At 41.0% G+C, this 26,171-nt stretch overlaps 2 protein-coding genes across 6 annotated transcripts; one reads left to right on the plus strand and one right to left on the minus strand.

The window, feature by feature from the left end:
• The first annotated feature begins 786 nt into the window (after positions 1-786).
• CLNS1A (chloride nucleotide-sensitive channel 1A) lies at positions 787-11,652 on the plus strand. Of its 3 annotated transcripts, none has more exons than XM_049823078.1 (7): positions 787-981; positions 2,865-3,001; positions 5,297-5,407; positions 6,158-6,268; positions 6,737-6,910; positions 8,291-8,375; positions 11,032-11,652. In XM_049823078.1, exons 1-6 carry the CDS (start codon positions 833-835, stop codon positions 8,356-8,358), a joined length of 750 nt encoding a protein of 249 aa, XP_049679035.1. In that variant the 5' UTR covers positions 787-832; the 3' UTR covers positions 8,359-8,375; positions 11,032-11,652. The 3 variants fall into 3 exon arrangements, with proteins under 3 accessions (XP_049679035.1, XP_049679034.1, XP_049679036.1); XM_049823077.1 differs by having other exon boundaries at positions 788-981; positions 8,291-8,365; XM_049823079.1 differs by having other exon boundaries at positions 789-981; positions 5,300-5,407; positions 8,291-8,365.
• A 109-nt stretch (positions 11,653-11,761) lies between these two features.
• AQP11 (aquaporin 11) lies at positions 11,762-26,153 on the minus strand. Of its 3 annotated transcripts, none has more exons than XM_049823076.1 (3): positions 24,965-26,153; positions 19,521-19,637; positions 11,762-15,475 (listed from the first exon to the last, which is right to left on the minus strand). In XM_049823076.1, the coding sequence occupies exons 1-3, from the start codon at positions 25,557-25,559 to the stop codon at positions 15,423-15,425; spliced, it is 765 nt and encodes a 254-aa protein (XP_049679033.1). In that variant the 5' UTR covers positions 25,560-26,153; the 3' UTR covers positions 11,762-15,422. The 3 variants fall into 3 exon arrangements, with proteins under 3 accessions (XP_049679033.1, XP_049679031.1, XP_049679032.1); XM_049823074.1 differs by lacking the exon at positions 11,762-15,475 and having other exon boundaries at positions 15,483-19,637; positions 24,965-25,621; positions 25,734-26,153; XM_049823075.1 differs by lacking the exon at positions 11,762-15,475 and having other exon boundaries at positions 15,483-19,637; positions 24,965-25,621; positions 25,703-26,153.
• Positions 26,154-26,171: the final 18 nt, after the last annotated feature.

Below are 26,171 nucleotides of genomic sequence, written 5' to 3' on the forward strand. Positions count from 1 at the left end.
CTGGGCCAGTGTTCGTGAAGGGACGGCAGCCTTCCTGTTACTGCAATCCGCTGCCACAAAACTATCCCCAGCTCCCTGATGGCAGTTCACCAGGTACATGCTGTAGTAGCATCGGGCTCCTGATGCCAAGTTCATCACTGCTGAGAGAAACCAACAGGATATCCCTTAAGCAATTCAGGTACTTGTGACTTTATTTTTCTTCTCCATGTGTATCTATCAGGCACTGGGTGCTGGCCATCCATCTAAAATTCCCTTTCCAGCATCTGATAATGGTCACCAGAAAGCTGCCTCGTTTGTTTTTCCCTTTGTCACCTGTCCAACAGAGATTTACAGGCCAAAATAACGTACACTGCTCATCCACTGTCATCGGGCGGTACCGTCAGCGATCACCTCAGCGTTTCTCTTTGCTTTCTCTTTTCCAGACAATGAAAATTTTACTCCAAAACTGCCAGAGACAGACGCTTCTGCAACACAGACGGCATCGCTCCGGAGGTACACCGCAGCTCGCCCTCAGGAGCAGGGAAACCTTTCGGGCTGAAACACCGTCCCCTGCCCTGCGGGTCGATGACGAGGGGAAAATTACTTCAGGGAGAACCACAACCTTCGCCGGAGCCTTCTGGTGCCTCACAGGCCCGTTCGCCCTCTCCTTCCTCTCAGCCGCCCCAAAGGTGGGAACGTCTCCAATATGGCGGCGGCGCGGGGACGCCCGCCCGCACCATCGAGACGTGCCTAGAGAGGTCCGGCAAGGCGAGAAGATCCGCTTCTGGTGGCTTGCAGGGGCGCGCTTCCGCTTCCGGCGGCGGCGGCGGAGGAGGAGGAGGAGGAAGAAGAGATGGTGGAGGAGGGAGGCGGCGGCGTCGCCATGAGTTTCCTCAAGCGGTTCCCGCCGCCGGCCGAGGGCGTTCGCCACCAGCAGCCGGACACGGAGGCGGTGCTGGCGGGGCGAACCTTGGGCGCCGGTACGCTCTACATCGCCGAGAGGTGTGTGGGGGTGTTGCAGTTTCGGGACCCCCGTAGGCCTCGGGGTGCGGGGGGCTGCCCTGAGGGGGGGTGCGGGATGTCCTGGCTATTCACGCGTGTTTTAAACAAGGCAAGAGGGAACAGCCCCGGCCAGGGATTACCGGCTGGCCGGCTCATTAAAACCACGGTTGGCAGGGGGGGAGTGGACACGGCTGTTGTTTTTTTGCTGTTAGCGAGGACTGCGGTTCTGGGAAGTCTCTCGTGTCGTGTTAATCGCGTAGACACTTTTATGTCCTTTCGGAAATTAGTTTGGTTATTCTGAAAGGTGTTACCAGAGCTCTTTATAGTTTCCTAGAAATCCTTCCTGCGTTGCGCGGTTCAAGAAGACAACTTGTTGACTAAGGCAACATAATTTTCTTTAACCACGGAAAAGTACCTTAAATAGAATATATTTCTGCAGCCAAAGGGTGTTGTTAGAACGAAAGCACCATCTGAAACATGCACCGAGGAGTGAATTGTCTTTTAAAACCTGTAGGCTACAAAGTGTTTATAAAGTGGGTAATACTATTCCAGGGGCTTTTGCCCCACCTGAACCTGTTAGTGACGTTGCGTTCCTCTTGGAGAGGAATCTCTCTGGAATTTCACTTACTGTTTTGTTTAGTTTTTTGTTTGCAGATACAAGGGCTTCTGTTTGCACAGCATCTCCTCTCAGCACATATAATGTTGAGTTTCCTTGTAACTCGCTTTCAATAGATTTTTGTGTGAGGCACGTACAAGTCTGCCAGCTTCCTCCCAGTGTGTTTCGAGCGTGTTGCAGAGCTTTTACCAGAGTCACTTGCTGGTAATGAATAGAAAACGCCAGCGTTTGCAGGAGCGTCGTGCTGTGGGAGAACCGGGCAGCCGGGAGGACAATGCGGCTTTGGATCCGTGTACTGACTCTACGTCAACAGCTGTAAACATTGAGAACTGGCCGATTGAGGCTAGGAAAGACATTCCTCACTCCCACTTCGCTAGCTCTTGCTCTCAGCCTGATTTCCCGAGGCGAGGAGTCTTCTGTGACCTTTGTGTTGGTTTTGTACCCCTCAAAAACTTGTGAACGCCACATTTTGCATGTGGTGGAGGTCTCACTTTCTGCCCTTCAATATTTCTGTTTGCTGTGGGACCTCATTGATCACAGACACCCAAAACTGGCTTGAGTTTGATTTCTCGTCTGCTCAAAAGATACTGATCTTTCTGATACGAAGGAGGTAGCAGCCCAGTGGCGACAACCTGTGCTGTCTCTTCCTGTGGTTAGGGATGAGAGCGAAAATGGGGGAAAGCAGAGGTTACAGCGCATAAGTTGTGAGAGGGGGGGAAAACATAACCTGGCTTTGTTAGCTCTGCTGATCACAGAACTGGTTGTTTTTCTACATACAGGCTATACCCACATCAGATATATAATCCTCCAGAAATTACGATAGTGACTTCCTTTCAGTGTTCTTTCTTTTTATCTTTGAAAACCACAGAACGTTTAATAGTTTGAGTTATAAATCACACTCTGGAGCCTCTCTAATTATCTTTGGGATGATAGATATCTACAGGGAGGAGAAAATTTAAGAGGTAGGGAGGGAAATTCAGGGCTTAGTGCAAATGTGTTTAGGGTGCTCAGCTTCACGTTCTTTAAGGTTTCTTTTACCTCAGCCATCAGTTAATGGCGTTGCAAGGTGCTGTTAGGGCAGGTCCAGGACTGTGTGTTACCTGAGAGTGGGGTAAGTGCCTTGTCCAGAATTACTCACATTTTTGGGGTTGGTTTGCTTTTCTTCAGGAGTGAGTCGGGTACCTTAGATTCCTCTGTTAGTTTCTAACTTGTCTCTTTTTTTTTTCCTTTTTTTTTTCTTTTTTTTTTTTTATCCCCTCCTTGTTAGTCGCCTGTCTTGGCTGGAAAACTCTGGAGTTGGCTTCTCCTTGGATTATCCCACCATAAGTTTACATGCCGTCTCCAGGGACCTGAACGCCTACCCATGGGAGCACTTGTACGTCATGGTGAATGCCAAATTCGAAGGTATGCCCGGAGCGTTGCTTAGTGTTCCCATGCAGTCCTGAGCGGCATGAGTTCTTCTTCAAAAAGAGTAAATTTTGGTTTTAAAAATTATATCCTTCATTCAAGTAATAGCTTGTATTCTTGTTTTCATTACCCTGGAGGATAGTTGTATTGAAAGTACAGCTTTGCCCTTGTTTAGAGTCACTTCTGTGCTGTTCTGCGCTCAGCATGTGACTATATATAGCTGGAGCCACTGAAAATTGGTTCTCTGCTCCATTATACTAATTTGAAATAATTTAGTTCCTCTGCAGTCTCCCTGTGATTCCAGCTTAGGTGTTGTTTTTGCTTTGTTGAATTTATGTTAATGTTGTTACCCTCTCCAGGCTTTATGAATTCCTGCTGTTTCACATTTGCCTGCAAGCTTTCATTCGTTTTCTCCTACAGCTTGCTTAAAAAAAAAGACAATAGCTCATGTCACCAGGCTTTAATGGATCTTTGTAGATTTCCCACAAAACCAACATTTGACCATTCTTGCTTTGACTTAGAGAAAACAAGGTTTCCGCTTCGTTGTTTGTATGCAGATTTTCTGGGTTTGATGTATCAATTTTTTTCTTCTGGCAGAACTTTTAATATTTTAAGTGTGTCATAAACTATCATCTCAACTGAAGAGTAGCAAGCATTAGTCTTGAGCAGGTCTCCTTTCCCCTTCATGCCTACTAGTCCTTGTAGTTAAAGGTTAAAATCTGGCATTTAATTTTTCTTTAAATAGTCTATATACTGAAAATACTGACAAGACTCTGAGGAGGCAGAGGCGTTTTGAAGCTATTAATACTCTTCATTATTTCCTTTTTTCATGTTACTAATGTTCTCTCACAGTCGTACCAGTACCAATAATAAGAGGACATGTACGCACACCTCTTGGTTCTTCTTCCTCATTTTCCTTTAACTTAGTTTATTCTGAAGTAAACTGAGCTTAGTCTGAAGTAAGATAATGTTTCCAGCTTTTAATTCATTCTGATAATGGTGTTTGAAAATATGGATATTCTGTGATAGTTCTTATCAATAAATACTTAATAGACTGATTTTTGTGGAGGTTTTTTGTGGGTGGCTTTTTTTTTTTTTGTTTAATATATGAAATCTGGCTACAGTAAAACTTCTACACAAGTAGATTTGTTTAGTTTTCATGTCTGTCCCTGGCCTGCAATTTTAACTGCTGAATAGTCTTAAACCCAAACCTCTTCACTTCTTGGGCTGCAGGAGTCTTCATTCTTAGTTGGGCAGGGTACATTTTGTTCTTCCTCTGAAAGTTTGTGTTGTGCTCCCTGTGTATATGTGCCTTATCCTCGCCCCTTTTTTAGAAAAAGGCAGTCAGAGGTTGACTTCATTGAAAACAAAGAGCTGGACTCGGCAGTAACAAGCTGTGCCTGTGGGTGTCAGCTGGAAAAGAATTGGGTAGCTTCCTTGGACACTTCATTTTTTGGGGGCAGCTGGCTGGCAGCTTCTTGGCTTCTTAATATTCTTTGTGGTGCCAATTTTGTATGTGATAAAAGCCACTCTCAGTGGAACAGCCTTAACTGTATTCCTCTTTTTCTGTAGAAAATAATTACGCACTTCTGAGGCTGTCAGTGCAGTGTTCTCAGCCACAAAGTGATGAACTGTAGCCATCTTTGTGGTTTTTGTATTTACGGAAAGTAAAACGTCACCTTGTTGCTGACTTATTCATGTATGCAGTGCAGAGAAGTCAGGAAGCACGGTTTTGCCCACAGTTGTCACTGGCTCTGGCTGTACCTTCTACATCTGACATCTTGCTGGCTGGCTAGGAATGTCAAAAATCGAGTAGAGATCTTCTGTAAATGTCACGGTCCTATATGAGAGGCCACACTGGAAGTGAGTTGATTTCATGACAGCAGTGTTAAGGATCTGCAAAATTCATGTGATTTAAAAAAATACATATATAGCATTGTGCAAGTAAATGATAACGATTGTGAACTGGTTTTGGGGTTTTTTGACTGCAGCTGTTTTTAATAAGAATCAGGCAGTTTTCCTGAAGTACATGGATACATCATGCAAACGGTACATAAATCTGAAGTGCTAAAATTATAAACAGAGAAGTTTTTGTGCGCGTTGTAAGTGGTGTTGAGGTGCTGTGAGAGGACCTCATATCCGTAATGTGGATGGGAGTGGGCAGGTTTGTGCCTCTCTCAGGTTGTGTCCAGTTTCTGATTTGATTACATGTGTGTTCCTGAAAGAATAAACCAACTGACTTTTTTTGGACAAAACAAACATGTTTCTCTTAAATCTGTCAATTTCCTAAAGAAGAGGAGACAAAAGAGGCTTCCATGGCTGAAGGGGAGGAGGAGGAAGACAGCGATGACGATGTTGAACCGATTGCGGAATTCAGATTTGTACCTAGCGACAAATCAGCTTGTAAGTGAAGAGGGAAATTGTATTTTAGCTTAAAGTCCTGGCTATGTGTGGAAGACACTGGGGTATAGAGATGTAAACAATATGATCCTTTAGTGTCCTTCTCTAATTACTTGATTTCTATGCGCTGAAAAGAATAAAGCAAATTGTTTTATCTTACTTGAAGCTGGAATATTTCAAGCACTGCTTCTCAAGGAAAACTCCATTGCTTTAAAATAGAGACTTTTAAGTGTAAATACATGACAGAGATACACGTTCTCTGCAAATGTGTATAGATAAGATTATGGGAAACATCTTTTTAACTACAAATTCAGTGGTATTTAAGTCAGTGACAATTTCATTAGGAACATGCTAATGTCCTGACACTACTGCTGGAAAGCAGTTGTATCCTGTCTAGCATGGAGTTTACAGTTAGATCCAAATTTCAAGAATCTTATGTATTAGATGCTGCAAGGAATCCTGTAGTGGGTAACCGCAGACTGAATTGTCCAGAGATAAGCCTCTGTCATCAGTGAAATAATGGAAAAAGTGCTGTTAAGAGGACAAAGCACCAGGCTGGATCTAGGAAACCCGATTTGTTTCTTGCATGGCTGCTGGCTGCTTGGATGATGTTTTCAAATACGAATTCAGCGGTGGTTCTGGTAAAGGAATACTCTCAATCTCTCTGATCACTCGGTCCAGGATTTCTTGCCTGTTGTTGCGGGGTATTGGTGGAGAAACGAGAGAGGTTTGTGTTCATTTGTGTTTGTGCAGTGGAAGCCATGTTTTCAGCGATGTGTGAATGCCAGGCCCTGCACCCAGACCCAGATGATGAAGATTCAGACAACGATTATGAAGGGGAGGAGTACGATGTTGAGGCCCACGGTTTGTAACAGTTTTTTCTTTTGAAATACCTGCCAGCACTTGGATACCTGGTATCTGTCATAACAATGTTTTGGTCTGTTTAGAAGTTCCTTGTTTATTACTTGCCTTGCCAAAACATTTTTTTTGCCACAGAGCAGTATAAAAACTCAGAAGTCTGCAGAAAATCTATAGTTTAGCTGTCACAAATCACTGGAATTCAGCAAAAACATTGTTCTCGTTCTCAAAAGCCCCAAGACACAAATATCTGCCTTTCCTCTTCCCAGTGGATGTGCCAGCACAAGTTCGGTGCCCATGCTGCGGTGTGGTCAATTCACATCACGGTGTATATTCTGTTACCGATGTAAGCAGCCTTTTAATCTCAGTCAGTTAATCTGAGCATAACTTGCTTAGCTGTTGTCCTGTTCCTCTACCCCTGCTTGGTGTAGGCTCCTAAACTGAGGTCTGATAAACATAAACTTGTTTTTGCAGAGCTAGAACAAGGTGACATCCCGACCTTTTACACTTACGAAGAAGGATTGTCGCATTTAACTGCAGAAGGTCAGGCCACTCTGGAGAGGTTAGAAGGCATGTTAGCCCAGTCTGTCAGCAGTCAGTACAACATGGCTGGAGTGAGAACAGAAGACTCGATAAGGGAGTTTGAAGGTAAGAAATGCTTTGTTTTACTAAAGAATCTATCAAAGCAGTGGTTTTCCAGTCTGGCTAATCCATCAACACCAGGACTGAGGAAATACTGTGCTGTGGGTGATACCTTACTACACTGTGTGCGTCTATCTTTGTTCACAACCACAGGTTATAAAAATGCCTGTGGCCCTATGGGCAGTGTGTTGCCTGTCGTGGATTGTGTTAAAGAATGAGGACCACTGTGTTAAGAATTCTTGATTCTTACTGGTATGATTTCCTGGAATAGTGGTAGGGTGAAGTTGATTTAGGATTTAAAAAAAAATTAAATTTCTGCTTTTCTGAAGGATGCTGTCTCTTAATACTACTGAGTGTTCAAACGTGTATTTAAGGAGTAAGGTTTCTTTTTGTCAGGAAAAAAGCCAGTCTCTCAAATTTTGCCTTTTCTGTACTGGAGCAATATATTACCTGGGAGAAGAACAGGGAAGTAGTTTAGTAGTATTGCCGCTTTTTTTTTTTTTATATAATTCACAGTGTTTTGGTATGGACTGATGTTTCTGAAGGATGAAAAATGATGCAGCAGTTGTGGATTTCTAACTATCAGCTTGCCTAGAATAGTCAACAGAATAATAACCAATCTGTTCTTATCCACGTGGATGATTTTCTTAATCTATTTGTTTTGTCAGTTGTTTACAGGTTCTCCTTGTTCCACAACTTTGAATAAATCTATATAATGTAAAGATAACCTTAGGTGATAGACTCTGGTTTTAGCAGTGCCCTTCATTTGAAAATTTTGTCAGGTTTCTGAACCCCCAAATTTTGAAAATTACAATAAATTGAACAGCAAGTATGTCACATGTCTCAAAGTCATCTTCATCAGTTTTATTTGCCTTCCTAATGTTATTTGCTACAGTACTGCTTCTTGGTTTGCTACAATTACTAATATCCCCAGGGCTGCTCAGCTTCAGAATTCTGTTATTTTTTGACATTGTAGCATAGAGCAATTGTTCCTTTTTTGAACTTGATGATTACTGAGAGTGGTTTCATAACAGGATCCAGCCTCTTTCTGTTAGAGTGGAATTAAAGCTATTGAAAGGAATCATGCCATTTGTTACACCAAAACATCATTTAAAAAATGAAATAGTTTATATTATTTAAGTCTTTTAATAAGATAGGGTGAGATGAGGTTGTAGGAAGCGGTGAGGTCTTTAAGTGACTGACCGATAGAGCTGGAACAAAAACCACAAACTTGTGAAGGCATCAGTTTCCTTGGGCCGCTTTCAGAAGTTCAGCAAAAGTTTTCTGCTCTGGCCATCTCTTGTCAACAGAGGGCACTCGCTGTCTTTCATGTGACAGCATCATCTGCTTGTGAGCCTTACGTAGCATTGGCTTTTAATTTTTCAGATGGGATGGAGGTGGACATAGCACCAGTAGTTGCGGGACAGTTTGAAGACGCAGAAGTCGATCACTGAGAAGGAGGTATGCTGCTGTGAGTTCTTCTGTCTTCCAACACCAATGCTTTTTGGTCCTGCGCAGCCTTCCATCTCTAATTTGTGTAATGGAAATGATCCCAGATCTCCTACAGGAAGTATCTTGTGATATCATGATGATGGTGATTTAGAGAATGAAAAGGTAGCTGTAGTTATCACAAGTATGGAAAAATGTTCAGTGATCTGTCCAAAATTACCTATCGGCCTAAACCATCACGCTGCGTGGGTAACCTGCACGGACATGCCTGTTTGGAAGATGGGTCAGCCCTTTAGTAGATTTAAGAATGGTCCGATCTTAAAGGCTCTTAGATTCTGATGTATGAATGCTGGAGCCATTGCTGACAAGTTACTGTCCTCAGTGTTTGTTATTTTGCCCTTAGCGTGCAGGGTTTCCCAGGCCTTTCAAGAGGTAAGGATGCTTCCCAGCACTGCAAGTCCATCTCTTCCTTCACTGTAAGCGGAGCAGGAACAGTTTCTGGTAAAGTTAACGAGCAGTTTGGATGCAGTTGTTGTCAGAAGTGCACAACTTGGAGACAACACCCTGCTTAGGTGGTTATGCCAGTGTGCTGTCTTGCCTACCATCAGCTGTACTGCTTTTCTCCTGTAATGCCACTACAGGACGTGCCAGCATTTCCTTGCTGGCGCTGGGTGGGAGAGGAAGAGCAGCTTATTCTGGGACTGTGTTTGTGGAGATGCACAGGCACAGCGGAGTTGTGATTCCGCCCCTGCTTCAGCAGTGCCCGCTAGGTGCACAGTTTGCACGTGCTGCTACAAGCGGTGGTGTGTTGTCCGAGTTCTTCTGCCTCTCTCAGAAGTGAGACTGCCAGCTCTCATCTTAAAGTGAGCGCAGAACTATCCCACTTGAAATGCCGGGGAAAACAGTTGTGGGACAGGGAGCCAAACGCTTGCTGGAGAAAAAAGGAATGGAGCAGGGGAGGAAAGGTCCGCAAATAAGAAGATGGCATGCTGAAAAAAGTTGATGGAAATGGGTCAGAAGTAGCTGGTTAGGGATTACAGCGTCCCTGAGAAAGAGGCTGCAGTCCCCAAGAAAGGCTGTCGCGGAGGGGTGATGCACATCCGCTTTCCTCCTCTGTTGCTTATTTTCCTTTGTTTCTAAATTTCTGAAATTCTGTTTTTCTGAGATTTCTGATCTCAGCCACTGCCATTAGTCCCAAATTAGTATTTATTGTTTGGTGTCAGAACTCGGACTTTTCTTCAGTCACACTTCCTACCCTGGGAAAGTATTTGCAGTACAGAGGAGTTCTTCCAAAAAAAGTCAAGATACTGGTTGTCCTGCCACTGGACAGTTATCTGATTTGATAAAGGACACATTTTAAAATTAAGGAAAACTCTTCAGCCATAGATGAAGAGCCTTTTAGTTAGTGAATGGAAAGCTTGGCTCTGATGACTCCATCTCCAAGATGATTTCGGTCCATGGTTTATAAAAAAAATTTAAAAAATGAAATTGTGCTGTTGAAAACTTGAATTTGAATGCTTATTGTCCTGGTTTAAACTTGAGCAGGATTAAAGAGAGTTAGTGGCTGGTAGCAGATCTCTAAGGAGCCTGAAAGTGCTGGTGGAAGTGGTGTTGACTGATCTTATAGCAAAGCACAAAATACACCCTGTAAGAAGTAGTTTAGGTCAGTGGAATTCTTCCTGCTGCTTACTCCGTGCCTTCCACGGTGCAGCAGGTGGCTGTGGGAGATTAATGCTGTGAGAGGTGACTGGATAAGGGAGTCCTTCTGTCCTGCTTGCGCTGACCAGAGCTGAGGAGCTGATCCCTGTCAGGGCAGAACAAGTCATCTGCACGTGCAGTGTCAGGCGTTGCAATGACGTCGTTCCAGGTAGCAGTTCAGGAGCTGTGGGTGTGATGGGCCTTTTTAAAGTAACCACTAGCCTGAGCGTGTTGATGTAATTTAAGTCAGTTCAAAAACCTAGGATATACGGCAGCAATAAACAACTGAAGGTGCGAAGTGACAAGAACAGCTCTTGCAGGTCTGTGCTAATCACCCTGCTGACAAGTTTGAGCACAAGGGCAGCTTGGTTCTACACTCCGAAAATAGGGGCAGAGAGGGAGCACGCTGTGATCTTCTTAATACGCTGTGGAGCAGCTTGGCCCTTTTAACTTTCTGAACTGCAAAAACAACCTATAAGAACATCTTGTTGGTGATCCTTTAGAGAGCAACGTGCTGCCCTGCCTCTAAAGCGATGCCCTTGTGGGATGCTCATTTTGCATGTTACTGCTCGTTACCCAAACGAGATGTGACAGTTGACCGCTGAAGCTCCTGGAAGACTTGCTGACAGTTGATGTGGGACATTTCCACTGGTCTTGTAATAAGCAGTGTTTTGTCTGTCTCATTGTGAGGCTGCAGTAATTGTTCCGAAGCAACTGGTGTGTCTGTGTGTGGTGGTGCAGTGGGGTCTTGCAGGGCACAGGCTTACAACCGCGGATTGTAAGCGCATGCTGTCCTTAGCTGAACTGAGTTTAGAGCTGCTGCCAAAGGCAAAGATGCTCAGCCCTTCTGAAAATTAGTGGGTTTGCAGTAAAATGCTGTCCTCTGTGACTGCAAATAACAGATAGCTATTGCTTTGTAAAGATTAATAACCTTTTATTTTAATGCCAATTACGTAAACTTGGTGTCTTCTATCTTTCAGATTCCTCTTGTGGCACTTCCAGAATAAGCTGTAAAACTGAAGGCATTGCAGTGACTATCGGGAGTTAACCTTTCTTTTAATGACCTAAGCTTAGACATCTAGGTCTATAAATGCTTTTATAGATGTTTAAAACAGGGTTTGACATTTGTGACCACTATGGGGTTATTTAAACAAAAAACAAAACAAAAAACAATAAAACCTCTTGCATCTAACACTTGAATGGGGCTAATCAGGGGTCATTTCAAAAGGGCCTTTGTAGGAATTCTAGGACTATAGAAATAAAACTGTAAGTAGAACAGAAATGTAGATCGTCCTAGAATTTTCTGTATTTTTGTACCTGTTCATTGCATCAGTGGAGTAGAATGGAAATAGAAATGTTACAAAGTTCAACTAAAAGGAAACAGGGTTGGCCAAGGGTTAAAAGCAAAGCTAAATTTAATGCCCTCAAGTAACTGGCTTTATCAGTTCAGTGCTATCCCTCTCATTTCTCTCAGAGCAGAGTTTGGGTGGTAGGGGAGATGGAATGCAGTCTGCAAAGTCCTGAAAAAGAGAACTGGTTTGTGTCTTTGTATTAAATGTTAACAACATTGTTAAATAAACTAAGATTTTTGTATCTCACAACCAACTGTGTTGCAGTTCTCAGTCCTTCAGCAAGCAGCTGGCAACTCTGAGCTGACATCCCTTGAGTTTTAGCACTCTCTTCTGTCACAAAGTCCAGTGAAGCCATTTTCGTCATTTACCTAGATGTGAGAATAAAAGGGCAGAACACTTGCAGAGTGTGCCTGTAGGATACAAGTAGTCTGACACATCCCAAACTTAGGAACCCAACTTTAGATTTGCCAAGAGCTTAGTCCTGCTGGAGCTTTTACTGTTTCATCTCTCTGCGTGGTGTTGTTTTTGCCATGGGGCAATGGCAGCAAATTCAAGGTATTTTTCCCCCCAGTATTCAGATGAAATTCTGATACTAAACTTTTTCCACTTTCAGTTGATTTGGAAGTTGACTTGTGGGGTTTTTTGCAGTATTATTAAGTTGCTATATGAAAACTTTTCTTTACCAGCCCTACACTCTTGGAATCGTATTGAGTGGTCCTGCATGCTTAGATGTTGGGATATGGTTTGGTTTCAAGGTATGTGAAAATTATAACCACTCTTTGTTGAATATTCATTAGGAATGCCAGTCAAATTAGTGATTTAATAGTCTTGTGAACTATTGACGTTGCTGAATAAATGAAGTATTGAGCATGTTATGCAACAAGACATTCTACAAGAGTGTCTTTCCTAGCCACTTTGTATACATTATGTATTTATGTAAATGCATGCATGTTTTTGTTAGGGATACAGAGTAACAAAGGAGGGTACAGAGTGATGCTTTAATTTTTGCACTGGGATTTGGAGAATCTTCACATAGTGAGATTTCGGGACAGCTAAGGAGTACTAGAACTCTACCAGCACCATAATTTAGGAAATCAAGCTCATAACAATTCTAAATTCATGGTTCATGGTTAAAACAGCCTTTGGATTTTTATTTTTATTCCTGCTGTATAACTTAGTTGTTGGAGTGTGGTCTTTCTGTTGGTTTTCTTATTAAACTGCAGCCTACCTTTTACATATCCTGGCAGATGGGCACAGTTAACCTACAGGGCAGCTGGACTATACGCAGCTCCTCTCAGTACTCTCAGGTTATGTCTGAGGAGTAGGAAGCTCCAGAAAGGAGAATCTGTGTTGTATTAATGCAGAGCTGCAGGAGCAGACGTTTTATGGTGCTTCCAGTCAAATCAATGGACTAAGATTAATTTCGGTCAGGTGGAAACAAACCTGGATGAGCCCTGAAGGATGATTGAGGAGTGTCGTGTGTGGGTTTACAAGTTTTATTTTTAATAAAACTTTGTATTTAAGCTATGTGTAAGTGTTCTGGGAACACTTATACTTCGTCAACATTCATTACTTTGAATGTAAAATACTCCTTTCTGTACTACCAAAAATAGTTAAATTTTTCAGTTTGTAACTTGGTTTTATTTTTCATTCTTTCTGCTTTTTGTTTTTTGCTTTTGTTTTGCCTTAAATTAATCAATTTGAGGCTTGTCTATTTGAGTGACTTTTTTTTTTTTTTTAATTCTACTTCTAGTGGCTATAAATAGAGCAACTGCTTGTTAATCACTCAGACTTTTACCAGTTTTTTTTAAACTCTGTTATGCCAAAATAAGCAATGTAGACATACAGAAGTCAGATCTGACCTCTTTGCTTTATGGACTTTGCTTCTGCAGGCTGTCAAAAATGACGTGGAAGTAGGGCCTCTCATCTAACAAATCTTGGCTGCCTGCAGGTTTGTGTCTCTGCTTTCTCTTTTCTCTGGCTGCCTGTTTTTATGCTTTTTGAGGTTTGAGTCCTTTAACGTGTGGGCCTCATGGGCTCAAAGGAGACATGCAAATCAGTTCATCATGTAAGGCTCATTTGTGTAAGAAATGAGGCTAAAAACTGGGCTTGAGTACACCAGTAAAGGCAAAGTCCCAGGGAGGGAAAAAAAAATACCTGTAAGGTATGGATCACTTTAAAAATAAGTAAAAGGGATAAAAAGCAGTAAAACAAGAAAGTGACAGGTAGAAGCCTCCCAAAACATCTGTTTTAGAAGCAGTACCTGGTGTAAATTTACATGTTTTTCAGAGGTCTTATGTATCGGGTTTCTGCTCTGGCAGCCCTCCGCAGCTGCGTTATAAATCAGCGGATAAATGTAAAGCCAGCTGAAGGGTGACATCTTACCAGGCTCACAGCGTGGTGGTGTGTAGTCGTTGCCATGAAGAGTTTTACCACAGATAAGTTTCCTTTGGTAGGCCTACTCACACTAGTATCAAAGAGCTGCTGAATGATAACCCAGCAGTTCTAGTTCTCTTCAGTGTATTAACAGGCTACTTTTTTTTATTTTATTTTAATGACTGAATATAGGGTCATGGATAAGGCTCTTTTCTATGAAAAGCATGTTCAAACAGTTGATTTCATTTTGCAGTATAATCTTAAAGGTACCCTGGAAAATCAAAACGAGAAAAGATTTTATTGCAATAAGTAAGAAATTACATGAAAACGTTTACTTCCCAAACTCTTGCAAAAAAGATAGCTGACACCAGTAGCTCTTCAAGACTTGGTTCATAATTTCACTGTGGAAAAAAACCCCTGTCTGATTCCCTCCCTTTCTCTTAGAATATGGTCTGCAAGGTGACTTGGGTAATGAGCTGAGGGGCTGACTACTGAGATCTTTGAAAGGAGAGATGGTTAACAAGTTCTACAAACCTAGTAATTATAAAGTGAAAAACTGATTTTAGTCTTAAATTTGAAAAATATATATTTTGGCATATCTAAAAATTATGATGAATCCAGAAGAAACCTCATTCTAGAAATGGAACTTCAGAGGATGGTACCTATTGGTGATGTTCTCAGCTGAGGCTATAAAGGGCATGTTTGTGCCAGTTTGTGTATGTAGCTTTCATGTGGTTTTAGCTTTTTTACTTATTCTCCTATATTGCAAATTCCTTTATTTCAAGAAAAATAGCTGATAAGAGTTACATAAAATCAAGGAAAAATAAGTTCCACGTGATTTATCCCTATACACTGTGTCTCTCTTACTATGTGAAGAGGCAGCAGTAATCTCTGATAAAGCAGGAGGGGGTGGTTTGGTTTGCCAAAAATGCCCTTTTATGTGTGTGTCCACAGAATTTGATGGTACTTTATTACCTCTCTTTCCAAACAAGATAAACACTCAAACAGACTATAGTGGGACAGGATGGGTCAGAGCCTTCTGGTAAGGAAGCGAGGGGTTACTTACCTGTGCTCGAGTATTATTACAACAATGCTGGTCCTACAGACTTAATTTTGGTGTAGGGTACCTCTACAATAGAGCTGTGGAGACTCTTCTAGGGAGTAGTGTAGCCTTTCTTCCTCTCAGAGGTACGTATATTGCAAGTAGGAATATGGTGAGGTCAATATAAGAATAAAATCTTCAGCTCCTTTTTTGCAGGTGCCTTCTATGGGAAGAAATCCAATAAAATCAAACCTTGAAAGGACTGGGTATTTCTTTAAAATTAGTTTTGCATGCTGTTGTAATAAAGGTCAGCAAATGGCACTTATGGCTAAAGTGAAAAAATTTCAATGTTTTAACAGTCCTTCACATTCATATGGGTTAACTGAAAATGTTGGCAGATATTCTCAAAATCCCACTATGCTATTACAAAATAAGTACTTGAATACAAAGTTGTAAGTCACATATTTCAAACATGAAATCTGAAAATACAACGGAAAGGTGGTGGGGCAGTCGATGTCAACAGCTTTCTGAAAGCTTCATGTCTGCAGATGTTGAAAGTATTTTTTTAATGTAGTACTGCTAGATTTCAAAATTTGATGTCTCAGGATATCCGAGGAAGGATTTCATCCCATATGAAAGCCACAAGTATTGTACCTGAATAGAGAAATTAGAGAAAGGACCTTTATTTAAATGTATTTGAGAAAGACACAGTACTGGTATTGAAAATACACATTATGTTCAAGTATTGGAGTGTCTAGCATGCAATACAGCAGCGATTGCAGAAAAATCAAATTTTCTGTTGGAAAGGTTAGAGGCAGTCAGTGCTTTTTCACAAAGAAAACTTCAACAGACCATGCAAGTGATCCTTATGAGTTGATAATCTTGTTTTTTCTTTGGATATTTCATGTTTTAATTCTGATCTGTATAAGCCATTCCCTGAATAAGCAGAATTTTGTTCTCCTGAAGTCCAAAGTCTGAACAGCTCTGCTGTTTACCTTCCCAGTCTTCCTCTGGACCCTGAACTCTTGTGAGGACTACAACCCGAGTGGCCACATTCACCACCCGTTTTTCTGTTTGTAAGCAGGTCAAGTACAGGATTACCACTCACTGGCCCTTTCGTATTTGAATTAGACTTGATTAGCGACAGTTTTCTAAGAACTTCCTGGATGCTGATCACTTCACTGCACATGGACTTGCAATTCTTGTTTTCTTTGCTAAGCTCCATGCTGAAGTGTACTGAACTTGATGGAAACCTCTGAATACCCTCTCCTCTGAGCAGAAAGGTGAAAGTTTCACCTGTAGCCTTCTTTCTCCCTTGCTTACCTCCTCCATTTATATCTACTGCTAAGCGACTTTTGTGGCACGCACTTACTTTCTATCCTGATGGTGAAAAATCTTTTTCTTCTAAGGAATACTATTAGTCTTTCTGGTAAAACTAATCTAAGGAAGTGGGCATTCATTCTGTTTTTATAGTGTTAGAAAACTGGCAGGATGCTAAGCTGGCACCTGTCCAGGAAAGAGCATTTCATTTTATTGCCCTCATGTCCACTATCTTGTCACCAACTCTTCCATTCATAGCTGCCCTTGCATTGGTAGTGAAAGAGAAGCATAAGCTCAGTCCCCATTTTTACTAATGGTGTAATCATGCCTGGACAACTAACACGAATTCCTTTGGCAGTAAAACAGAAACTTATCTTTGTTCTACTGGTATTTACTGCTTCTGTGTTCACAGTCCAGAATTTAGGTCCAGAATTTAGGCCTGCTAAGTCATAAACACTTGCTGACATCTGTATTTACTACAGGAATTAGCTGTTTTAGTGCTACTGGAGAATCACCTTTACCAAAACATCAGTGAAGCCATTTTGAAAAATGAATTCTTAACTACAGTTCCAGGATTATAGTCATGAAAGACCATAAACTACCAGTAGATTTGTTTATCCTAAAAGAAAACTTCCACTTCCTCTTGTGAATGTGATAATCTTTCTCTTGTTCTAAGTGTCCTTTCTAAGCAAATTGGTTTAAAGTTGGTGGTTAAGAAGTCGCTTACAGCTAGATCAGGGTATCCATTATATACTGAATGGTCTCAGTCTGCCTTGTCCTCATGGGTGTTTGCTATGCCCATAAATGAGATCATATTGCACTTTGCACAGGCAATTTGAAGTTTCATAGTATCCTAGTCCCTGGTTCAGCAAATCACGAAAAAACCTAGACTCCTAAAAGAATTCCTCAAAATAAGAGCAAAGTAATTTAACCATCTAAGATACCGATGCTGGGAGAAGTGAGATATCAGGTTAGCATATCACTATGACTCTGCCAGTTTCTAGGAAGTATGAAACAGTATTTCTGCTGACACATGGATTCTGAAAGTAATTTTTACAACTAAATTTAAAATATCCCTTCCCTCATCATCTACTTTTATGATTCTGCTTAAATATTCTTTTCACAACAATTTTATTGTCATCGTAACAGGTCATTTTCCTACATGCCTCATCATTTGGTGCAATTTTGGAAGAAAGAAATCTATTCCTATTATTTTCTTATTTTCAAAAAGTGTCAGAAAAATTTCTTTTCGTGTTAGATTTGTAGATGTGCACTCCTGTATTCATCAATTCAGTTTTCAAATACAACTATCTCCTCTATGCTTCCACCTCCAACACCTTACGTTTGCTTACAACTCTTGGCTTATAAGATAAGGTCTATGTGTATCCATGAAACTCCCTTGTTTTGTAATGAGATATATTACCAACAGGCTACTCAGCCCTTCAGGTGACCCACAGACCTGTGATCTGTAGCTAAATGTGACGTGTCCTGAGTATTTGCATCTTTACAACTGCTTGGAGTTCCTTTCCCTCATAAATTAGGAGACTGCATTCAATACATTCTGTATGTATTTTCTGTATGTTAACTAACGATAAAGTGCCGTTTATGAATTTTCACAGAAATAAAACATTACTCCCTAACCGCATTCTAAATTCCTCAAGTCATGGTTCCATTTGTGTTAACATCTGTTAATTTTCTTACTCAAGACAAAATCACCTGAAGGCTTTCTGCAAAGCAGTTCTGCAGGATGCATCTTGCTAAGTAGAACATGGTGTTTTTTCTGAAACATATTCTGCCTCCTGTTTCTTTAGATCCCTTGTCAAAATATTAAAGCCCAAGTACTTACAACCCAGACAATCTCAAAATGGGTATCAGGCTGAAATCTGTTAATATACCAGAAAGGTAAATGTGAAATCTAAGGAGTATCATGTGTTCTGCTAGGACCCAGCTTTGCTGAAGACCTTTCATTAGCTACTAACTGGAGCAGTGCGTGGGGTTTTATCAAGCTTATTCTATTGTTCATTCATCCTGTTTGGATGTCTAATTTAACAAAATTATATTATAGTGAATTTTAACTGTCTCCATTTTTGACTGACTGAGAGTCACTAAGTAGAACACGCACAGACATGGACTCGAAAAATAAATCATTTGGAATAACTGGAGCCCTTTGAGATGTTTCCTCAGTGTTTTTCACAGCCCACCTTCTTTCCAATACCACTGTAGTACCTTCTAATAGGATTAACAGACATGAAAGGACTCGAGATTAGTTGACTGCTGCTTTATATACCCTCTAAGCAGAAGGCTCAAGATTTGTAGGGACTAACTGTAAACAATCAACAGCATGGAGCATTACGTGAAGCATTTTCATGTGCACACTACTAGAAGTTAAAAATCAATAGCTTCCAAATTAAAACCGTAATTTAAGTTAGAAAAAATTCCCATTACTAATAGTCCATATTCTTAAACTAAGAATAGATTGTTTCTAACAGTGATTGGGGCAAAAATGTAGAATGGGAACTACAAAGTTTAGACACTATGGAGATAAAAGAAATCTGATATTATAACAGTAATAATTGAGAAAGCATATTTTAAGCATTCATCCTAATACCTGTGGTGTTTTTGGTTTTTTTTTTAATTAATCATCCCCATGTTCTTGTAGACTCTCACAAAGCAAGACAGAAACTGCATGCTAACTACTGTGTTTCTCTTTTGAACTTAATTAGGCTAATATTTACTTTCAGGTAGCCTCCTGTCCTTTTTAATATTCTCCTAGAATCTACAAGTGCGCCTTTGGTCAGTGTGAGAATATGCAGCATACCTCAAACAGGCTGGATTTTAATACCAAGGCATAAAGTCCCAAACAACAGGCAGCTTCATAAGGTTCATGCTCCGGAGTAAACAGCTGTTGGTTTATAACTAACCAGTTAACCCTAACCTAAACACTAACCTTTTTCCATTTAGAATTGTGCTGTTGTGGTTTTTTTGGTAAGTACATTATATCTTGGTCAAAGTATCCCAAAAGTACTTAGACTTTGAATATGACATCTAAACTAAAAAATTATATAACCTAATATGGTTGTTTCCTGATCTAAACAGTAGATATTATTTTGTGAATAAAACTGTTGTTTAAGAGTCAGTATTAGATTCACAAAACAGTGTTACAGGTGTTCTACATAGAGCATTAAATGAGTTTAAAATATGTAGCTCACATTTGCAACACAAAACCATGACTTTGAATGACTTTTACACGTACGTTATAATTGACCATTTTCTGGATTTTATTTAAAACAGAACACAAGCAGGCTATTAAATAAAGAACAGCCATTTTTTGAAGCATGTACTAAATAACACTTAAATACATAAAGTATTAAGAACTTACCTAAGGATGGTGCTATCCAATATACTAGTGAGTAACTAAAAAAATTGTCATAGAAACAATTTGCATGTAATGAAAAAGCCAATGCTGGGTTAAATATTGCTCCTGTGAGATTTCCACCTGCAATAAAATGTAAACAATATAAAATCAAACCACCTTTCTTTATTTTAAATTAATATTGAAATGCACATACACAATACAACAAGAAATGTACACACCCTGCAATAAAATGAATTAGCAGAAAGCATTTCAACAGATAAACTCTTCTGAAGTTATTTACCCAATTATATGGTTAACAGTTTAACTGTTTTCTAAAATGCTTTAAAATATCTGAGGTGTAGGCTATAACTTCCTTTATCTCTTTCTAGCAAATATTCTTTGAAGAGAAGGATTTGCCTAATGTTGAATGTTTCTATTGATAAGACTACAAGCTGTTTTACTAATAGTCTGTATCACACTTTTAGAAGAGACAGAAATTACACAAATATTAGCAAACAAATACTAAGTTTTCATAACATCCCCATGTTGCATGTAACACATGCAAGACAATGGAAAAACTGTTAAGCACTGTTCTTCCTAAACTGACCTCTATACGTTCTTACTAGAACACTAATATTATCATATCAATGGATAGAACACTAAGATTATCATATGGTAATAACTTGGTGAAAAGCCTTCACGATTATTCTGTATATTATTTGAAGAAAACAAAATCAACTCCCACTCCGCTCTCTTGAAAAAGGAAGCTTAAAGAAGCCAAGCAACTTTCCTTGCCTCTGACTTCAGATGTAAATGAAGTTGCCTAAACATTCTCTAAATAACTAGACCCAAACATATTACATTGTGGGGACTAACTGTAATTGCACTGCAGATGAACCTGGATGTTAAGTGTTTTTAATTCCGACATATGTTGTTCCTCTCATTGCAATCCTGCAAGAAAAAGCATTACGTGGTAAAATTATCTATTTCTATACTATAACCACCCCGTTTTATCTAATAGTCTATTCCCATAAAATATAATTGTGTCTATTTCGTTTCTTAAAGTTTATTCTTGATTTTCTCAAATAAGCCAGCATGAGCTTTGAAATTATCCTTTGTGCAAATACGATGCTGCTGTAATCCTCATTTGTTATGAGCACCCAATCATTTACCGAAAGTTTCAGTAAGGTCTTTGTCATTCTCCTCTTCTGTATTTCTCTTTCTGTGTTCTCATTATTATTTCCTTACCGTTAGTACAGTTTGGGAACATTTTAATCTTTGTTGACCTACTCAGTTTACTCTGGTTTTACACTTGGTCTGAAGAGCAACTCAGATTTGCTGTGCAGCCTGTTATTCTAGACATTGACACATTAACAACTTTCACTGTTGCCAGGAAGGCCATCTACAATAATTTACTTTGCTTTAATCTATTTATTTATGAATTCACTGCTTCTGCTTTTATATCCACAAACATACATTTAAGAGTAGAATTTCACTCTCAGGATGCAGTTGCTGTTTCTGAACATTAGACAGTTTTAACTGCTGTTCTTCAATATTCACTGCTAATAACTACTGGAATATCAACCATAGGCTAGGGCCACTAGTATAATCTTATTTTAAAATATTTATTGAACATCTCAGTCTGTGTACCAGAAAAGAGAAATGATTTTATGGCAAAAGAAGGGTAACATCTTTGATAGCGTATACATAAAAACTTAAACAGGTGAAGTAATGTGTGCTCCACACAATGTGTGAGAAAGTAATTTTAACTTTTGAAATACTAAAGGCAAAACCAAAATTAGGAAGAAACTCAGAATTAAAAATATGTATGTCATTTTTACCTTGCTATGTTTGGCTCAGAAAGATCTAATCAATTTCATACAATTCTGACTTCATTGTAATATTCCCTGTCAATGAAAAAGCCCTCAAAACGTGTATTTTTTTTCTTCCCCCAATTAAACATTTTCCCAAAGGAAATATCCAAAAAATATTCTGTACCAACATGTAAGGTCTGCATCCTTAGCTTCTGAAGCGTTCCTTTAATATGCAAAGACATAATGTTCTTACTTAGTAGAAGAAACAGAATGAATGCAGTATTGGAGCTTTTGTGTACAGTATGTACTACTATAAAAATTTGGTTTGTGTAAAACTAAATGTAAAAAAAATATCCAAATATTTTTAACTATGAAGAAGTAGAAGAAAAACTAAAGGAACAGCTTGTAATTTTGAAAATACTGTATAATCTGATGTTATTTGTTGGAGTAAGTTGTATGGCATACCTAAGTACCTTTCATGGGGTACACAAAACAGCGACCTAGCTACACTTATTTTTTCCAACAACGTCACTTAGTTAACCATATAAATACAATTTAATGTTTTTGAGCCCTATATGTGTATCAGTACATTTAGATGGGTGTAAGCTATGGGGATATGGCTATCCTTCAAAATTTTACCCAAACCAAATTGGAGTAAGAGATACTCCTTCTTACAGTCCCTTTTTAGACAGCAATCATTCCTCTAATAGGATACAGCTTTCAAACTTATAGTAGAACATAATTCATGGAATGAAATATGATATACTATGTAGGAGATGTATTTTCTAACATTTCTGATTAATTCATAACTGTAATATAAACACAGGTCCTGAAGGCACAATTGATTTGTTTTTTAAAATCAGTGTGTAAAAAGAAATCATTAGCATTAATTTTATTTTGTAAATGTAATGCACCTTTCTGAGTTCCTAGCTAGAACACTGTATCTGTCAAAGTTTGAAAAATCATGATTTATACAATATTCTAAACCTTTTGCTATTTTTGTAGGAAAAAGGAAGAATGTTACCAGTTTGCCTAAATTAGCATTGCTTTGCCTAAACTTGTGCTGGTTGCCTAGCCCTTTGGTGCTGGGTGAGCAAGAAAGATCCGTTCCTCTTGAAGAAGCGCTCAAGTTCCTTACAAACAGTTAACAAGGAGGTGCAGAAGATTTCCTGAGAATGATCCATCCCAGCTAAGTTAAGCATCTGCCTGTCTTCAAAGCCTGTAGAAGAGAGCTTCACCTGCTGGAGGCCACTATCCGTAATTTGGAAGTCACTCTTCCTACTGTGTGTATGAAGCATGGTTTCTCAAACTGGAAGTGGAACAGACATGGCTAGGGCTATCCCACAAGACCCACCAGGCAGGCCCTTTGCTATTGCCTCAGCTACTTGGCATGCTGTCAGGAGGCTGTGCTGAGTGGCTGTGGGAAGGGGGTCCCAACCAGGAGCCCTCAAAATGGAGGGGGCAGGACAATGGAGGATATCCTGGGGAACATTTGTGTGTAGACTTGGGCAAAGAGAAAGAGGCAGCAAGAAAGGTTTGAGAATTCTTAAGATGTCCTACACGTACATACCTAACCTTCCACTGAAAAAGAGATGTTATAGTCCAAGCCTGTGACTTCATCATAGAAAGAAATTAACAGCAGCAGCCTGCTCCCACAGTCGTATAATAGCTCAGTGATGGAACTCTTGGGGTTTCCGCCCTCCTCTACCTCAAGAGGCCTCAACCCACATCTTAGTAAATGCCAGGCTCATGACTACTGCAGGGAGAGAGGACTGCACTTTTCACCTTTCTTTTTGAAACTGAGTGTACAGCAAAGAGTGCAAACCTTAGGAAGCTTGGAGCAGAGTGAACAAGAAAGAATGAGATTTTCCACTAAGTAGGGAATAAAAGTAGGTTGAGGATCTGCTCCCCAGAATACCTATATATTTTTACAGTAGACCTGATTCTAGATTAAAGGAAAAGAAAAATGCCCAGGTAGCACAGGGTGTTCTGCACGCGATACAGACAAACTGTGCATATGAAAGAGGCCTGGGTGCAGTAGGTCTGATGTTTCCTAGAAGTACATGCAGATCGATTGCACTGGATAGTGGTAACACGTCCAACATTGTCACAAGGAAAGGGACTTGGTATACAGCCTTCTGCTAGAAAAAGATATGAGGCCAGCCTGGCCAACGACACTGGGTATGAATTCTTTGTATGAACTAGCAAAGAGAAAGGCAATGTGACACGTATTATTTTATATGACTATTTGCTAAGCAGGAAAGGAATGTTAAGAATCAGGAATCCAGCTTTCTATGCTTGTAGAAGAGCTAGGATAATCTTTGGCTACACTTTCCCTGAGCAATTCAGAAATATATTTAATGTGCTAGGATGCATTGATGCCTCTGCCTTCAAAAATTAATTTTAGAAAGTAGTTCAAATTGCTAAGTTAATTCTCAAAATTCTCCATGGAGTTCTTTTAATCTTTCAGGTGTTAGCTAATTTCAGCTAAACATAATGAGTAAAGCTTTTCATTATTATTTTTTCATTAATACATCTGAGAATTTGACTGTACTTTATTCTACTACATGCTATTATGTTAGATAGCATAATACAGTTAAACCTTTTGGACAAGATGTCAGTGACATCCCAGATGTTTGCAGATAAGGGAGTGATCTCGCCCTCTCATAAATGGATTTGATAATCTCCTAGATGACCTTCTCTGTGGTGGGGGCTGTAGCATAAGCAAGGACTTCCGTAACCTTTTCTCTCTCACCTCCCTGTACCCTAAACTACAGAAACTCTTTCCCAGTACAAGCCACTCCCTGCAGGGCAGTACTCAAGTGACAAGTGACATACTCTGGCACTTCACTGGTGACTACAGGGAGCATCAACAGTCAGCAGAAAGAAGTTCAGACTGAATCCCCTCACCTCTTCCTCCCTGCTGGTCCAGAGAGGCTGTGCAGGTGACAGTGTCCCAGCTCTGGGAAGCATGAGGTGACAATCAGGCAAGGACATGGCCACACAGGGCATTACAGAGACATGAGACCCTTGTAAATGCCATGATACAACAGGCACCTAATTTTTTCTTTTTTTTACATTTGGTTTCAGGAGTTATTATTTTATCATTTCTGCATGCATTCTACAAATAACCATTCCTGCTTCTGGCTTAAGGCAGTTAAATAAACTGCACTGATATGAATTATGCATTGCCTGAATGCAGAACTTCCACATTACTGGTCTGTACCCTGACGTTGCACAATCAGCATTTTTTTCCTGATGCAGACAGTGGTGCGCTCTCGCAATGCCACTTAGAGCACATGATATGAAATCTCTCACGCCATATAAAATCAGATTACAAAATGGTCCTTCACTGAGATATTTTAACAGTGTTCTGTGAAACTCTTAATGATATTTAGTTGTAGATTTGACATTTTAAATTCGTAATTCATTTCATTCTTAACTCCACACTTGCCTGGAATCTAACCAGGCAAACTTTACATAAACTCCAAATGAACTCTGTGCATGTAGGACCGAAGACTTTCCTTGATGCGTTTTTTGTAATCTATGAAAAATAATTTTGCAACTTAACACTTTTAAGAAAATACACCACCACCCACCCCCCCGTCCGTTACAACTTTATTGCAGAAACAGAGAAGAAAAAAAAAGACTAACCTGCATAGACGAGCATGGTGATGAGAAGAGCAATCAAATGGACTTTGTATTTGGGATTAACACCTTCCACTCGCAGGACGCTCAGCTGGAAAACGACAGAAAAGAGCAGTTCTATGCAGAACGCTTGCGTCTCTGTAGTCTGCATGGGGCTGCTGCAGCCCTGCGAGAGTGCTCCAAAATGTGGCTCTGCCATCTCCAGGCTCCAGACGAAGTGCATGAACACTCTGGCAAGCACTGCAGCCACGAACTGAGCGGCGATTTTGAGTCCACCCATCTTGACTGATATCCCACCGCCCCACATTGGCTGCAAGGTGCCACAGGGATTGCATGTGCTGCCGGTCAGAGTCAAGCCGTGCAGGACGGTGAAACCGTAGGTGAGAGTGAGGGCGGTATGCGGCTTCGGCTCCACATTGCCGAGCAGGCAAAGCTCGTTAGTGCAGGCGCAAATCTGGAAGGTGCTAAACATCTCCAAAAGGAAAGTGCAAAGGCGCTGGCGGGCACGCAGCCGGCGGCGGGTCAATCTCCTGCACAGCCCCACCGCTACCATGATGCCGGCCATCAGCAGGAGCGATGTCCCGACCCCACCGCCAGCCATGGCGAAAGTTTCACAGGCCGAAGGACTCGAAGGAGGAGTTCACCCTGGTCCAGCCCCGGCACCTACGGGGAGAAAGAAAGTGGGAGAGGGAGGGAAAATGACCACCCTTTCCCTTCGAGGCAGGAGCCAGCTTCTGTCCCCACCTGCTTGCAGCCTGCGAGATGTCTGACTCACCCTCCGCTTGACAGGGAGCAAAGGGCAGGGGAGCCCGGCTTGACAGGGGTGAGGAGGGCAGGGGGATCCCTCTCCCCTCCGCTCCCCGCCGGGGAAGGGGTTAGGAGAAGGAAGGTCTCTCCCTGCGGTGGAAAAGAGGCACGGGGGTGGGGGAAGAAAGGGGGCTCTGCTTTCCCTCAGCCCCTCCGCGGTGGGGCGGACGGAGCTCCCCTCAGCCCGCGGCGGAGGCCGGGGGGGGGGGGGCGGGGGACATCCAGCCCCCACTCCCGCCCACGGGGGAACAGGAGGCGAAGCCAATTATCTCGGTCGGGTTGGTAGCGGGGCCTCTCCGCAGGCAGGCGAAAGCAGTTAAAGAATAAAGCTCCGGCCCCGCGGTGGGGTGAGGCGAGACGGCGTCGCCGCTGCCGCCGCCGCCTCCTCCTCCTCCTTCTCCTCCTT

Source organism: Accipiter gentilis, chromosome 19 (genome assembly GCF_929443795.1).
Source record: "Accipiter gentilis chromosome 19, bAccGen1.1, whole genome shotgun sequence".
Lineage (NCBI taxonomy): Eukaryota > Metazoa > Chordata > Aves > Accipitriformes > Accipitridae > Astur > Astur gentilis.

Coding starts and splice junctions, on each gene's coding strand:
- CLNS1A (XM_049823078.1), top strand. CDS start 833: ATGGTGGAGGAGGGAGGCGGCGGCGTCGCCATGAGTTTCCTCAAGCGG. Junction 3,002..5,296: donor GGTGAATGCCAAATTCGAAG/GTATGCCCGGAG, acceptor AATTTCCTAAAG/AAGAGGAGACAAAAGAGGCT. Junction 6,269..6,736: donor GTACGATGTTGAGGCCCACG/GTTTGTAACAGT, acceptor TTGTTTTTGCAG/AGCTAGAACAAGGTGACATC.
- AQP11 (XM_049823074.1), bottom strand. CDS start 25,559: ATGGCTGGCGGTGGGGTCGGGACATCGCTCCTGCTGATGGCCGGCATC. Junction 19,638..24,964: donor CACCATGCTCGTCTATGCAG/GTTAGTCTTTTT, acceptor ATTTTATTGCAG/GTGGAAATCTCACAGGAGCA.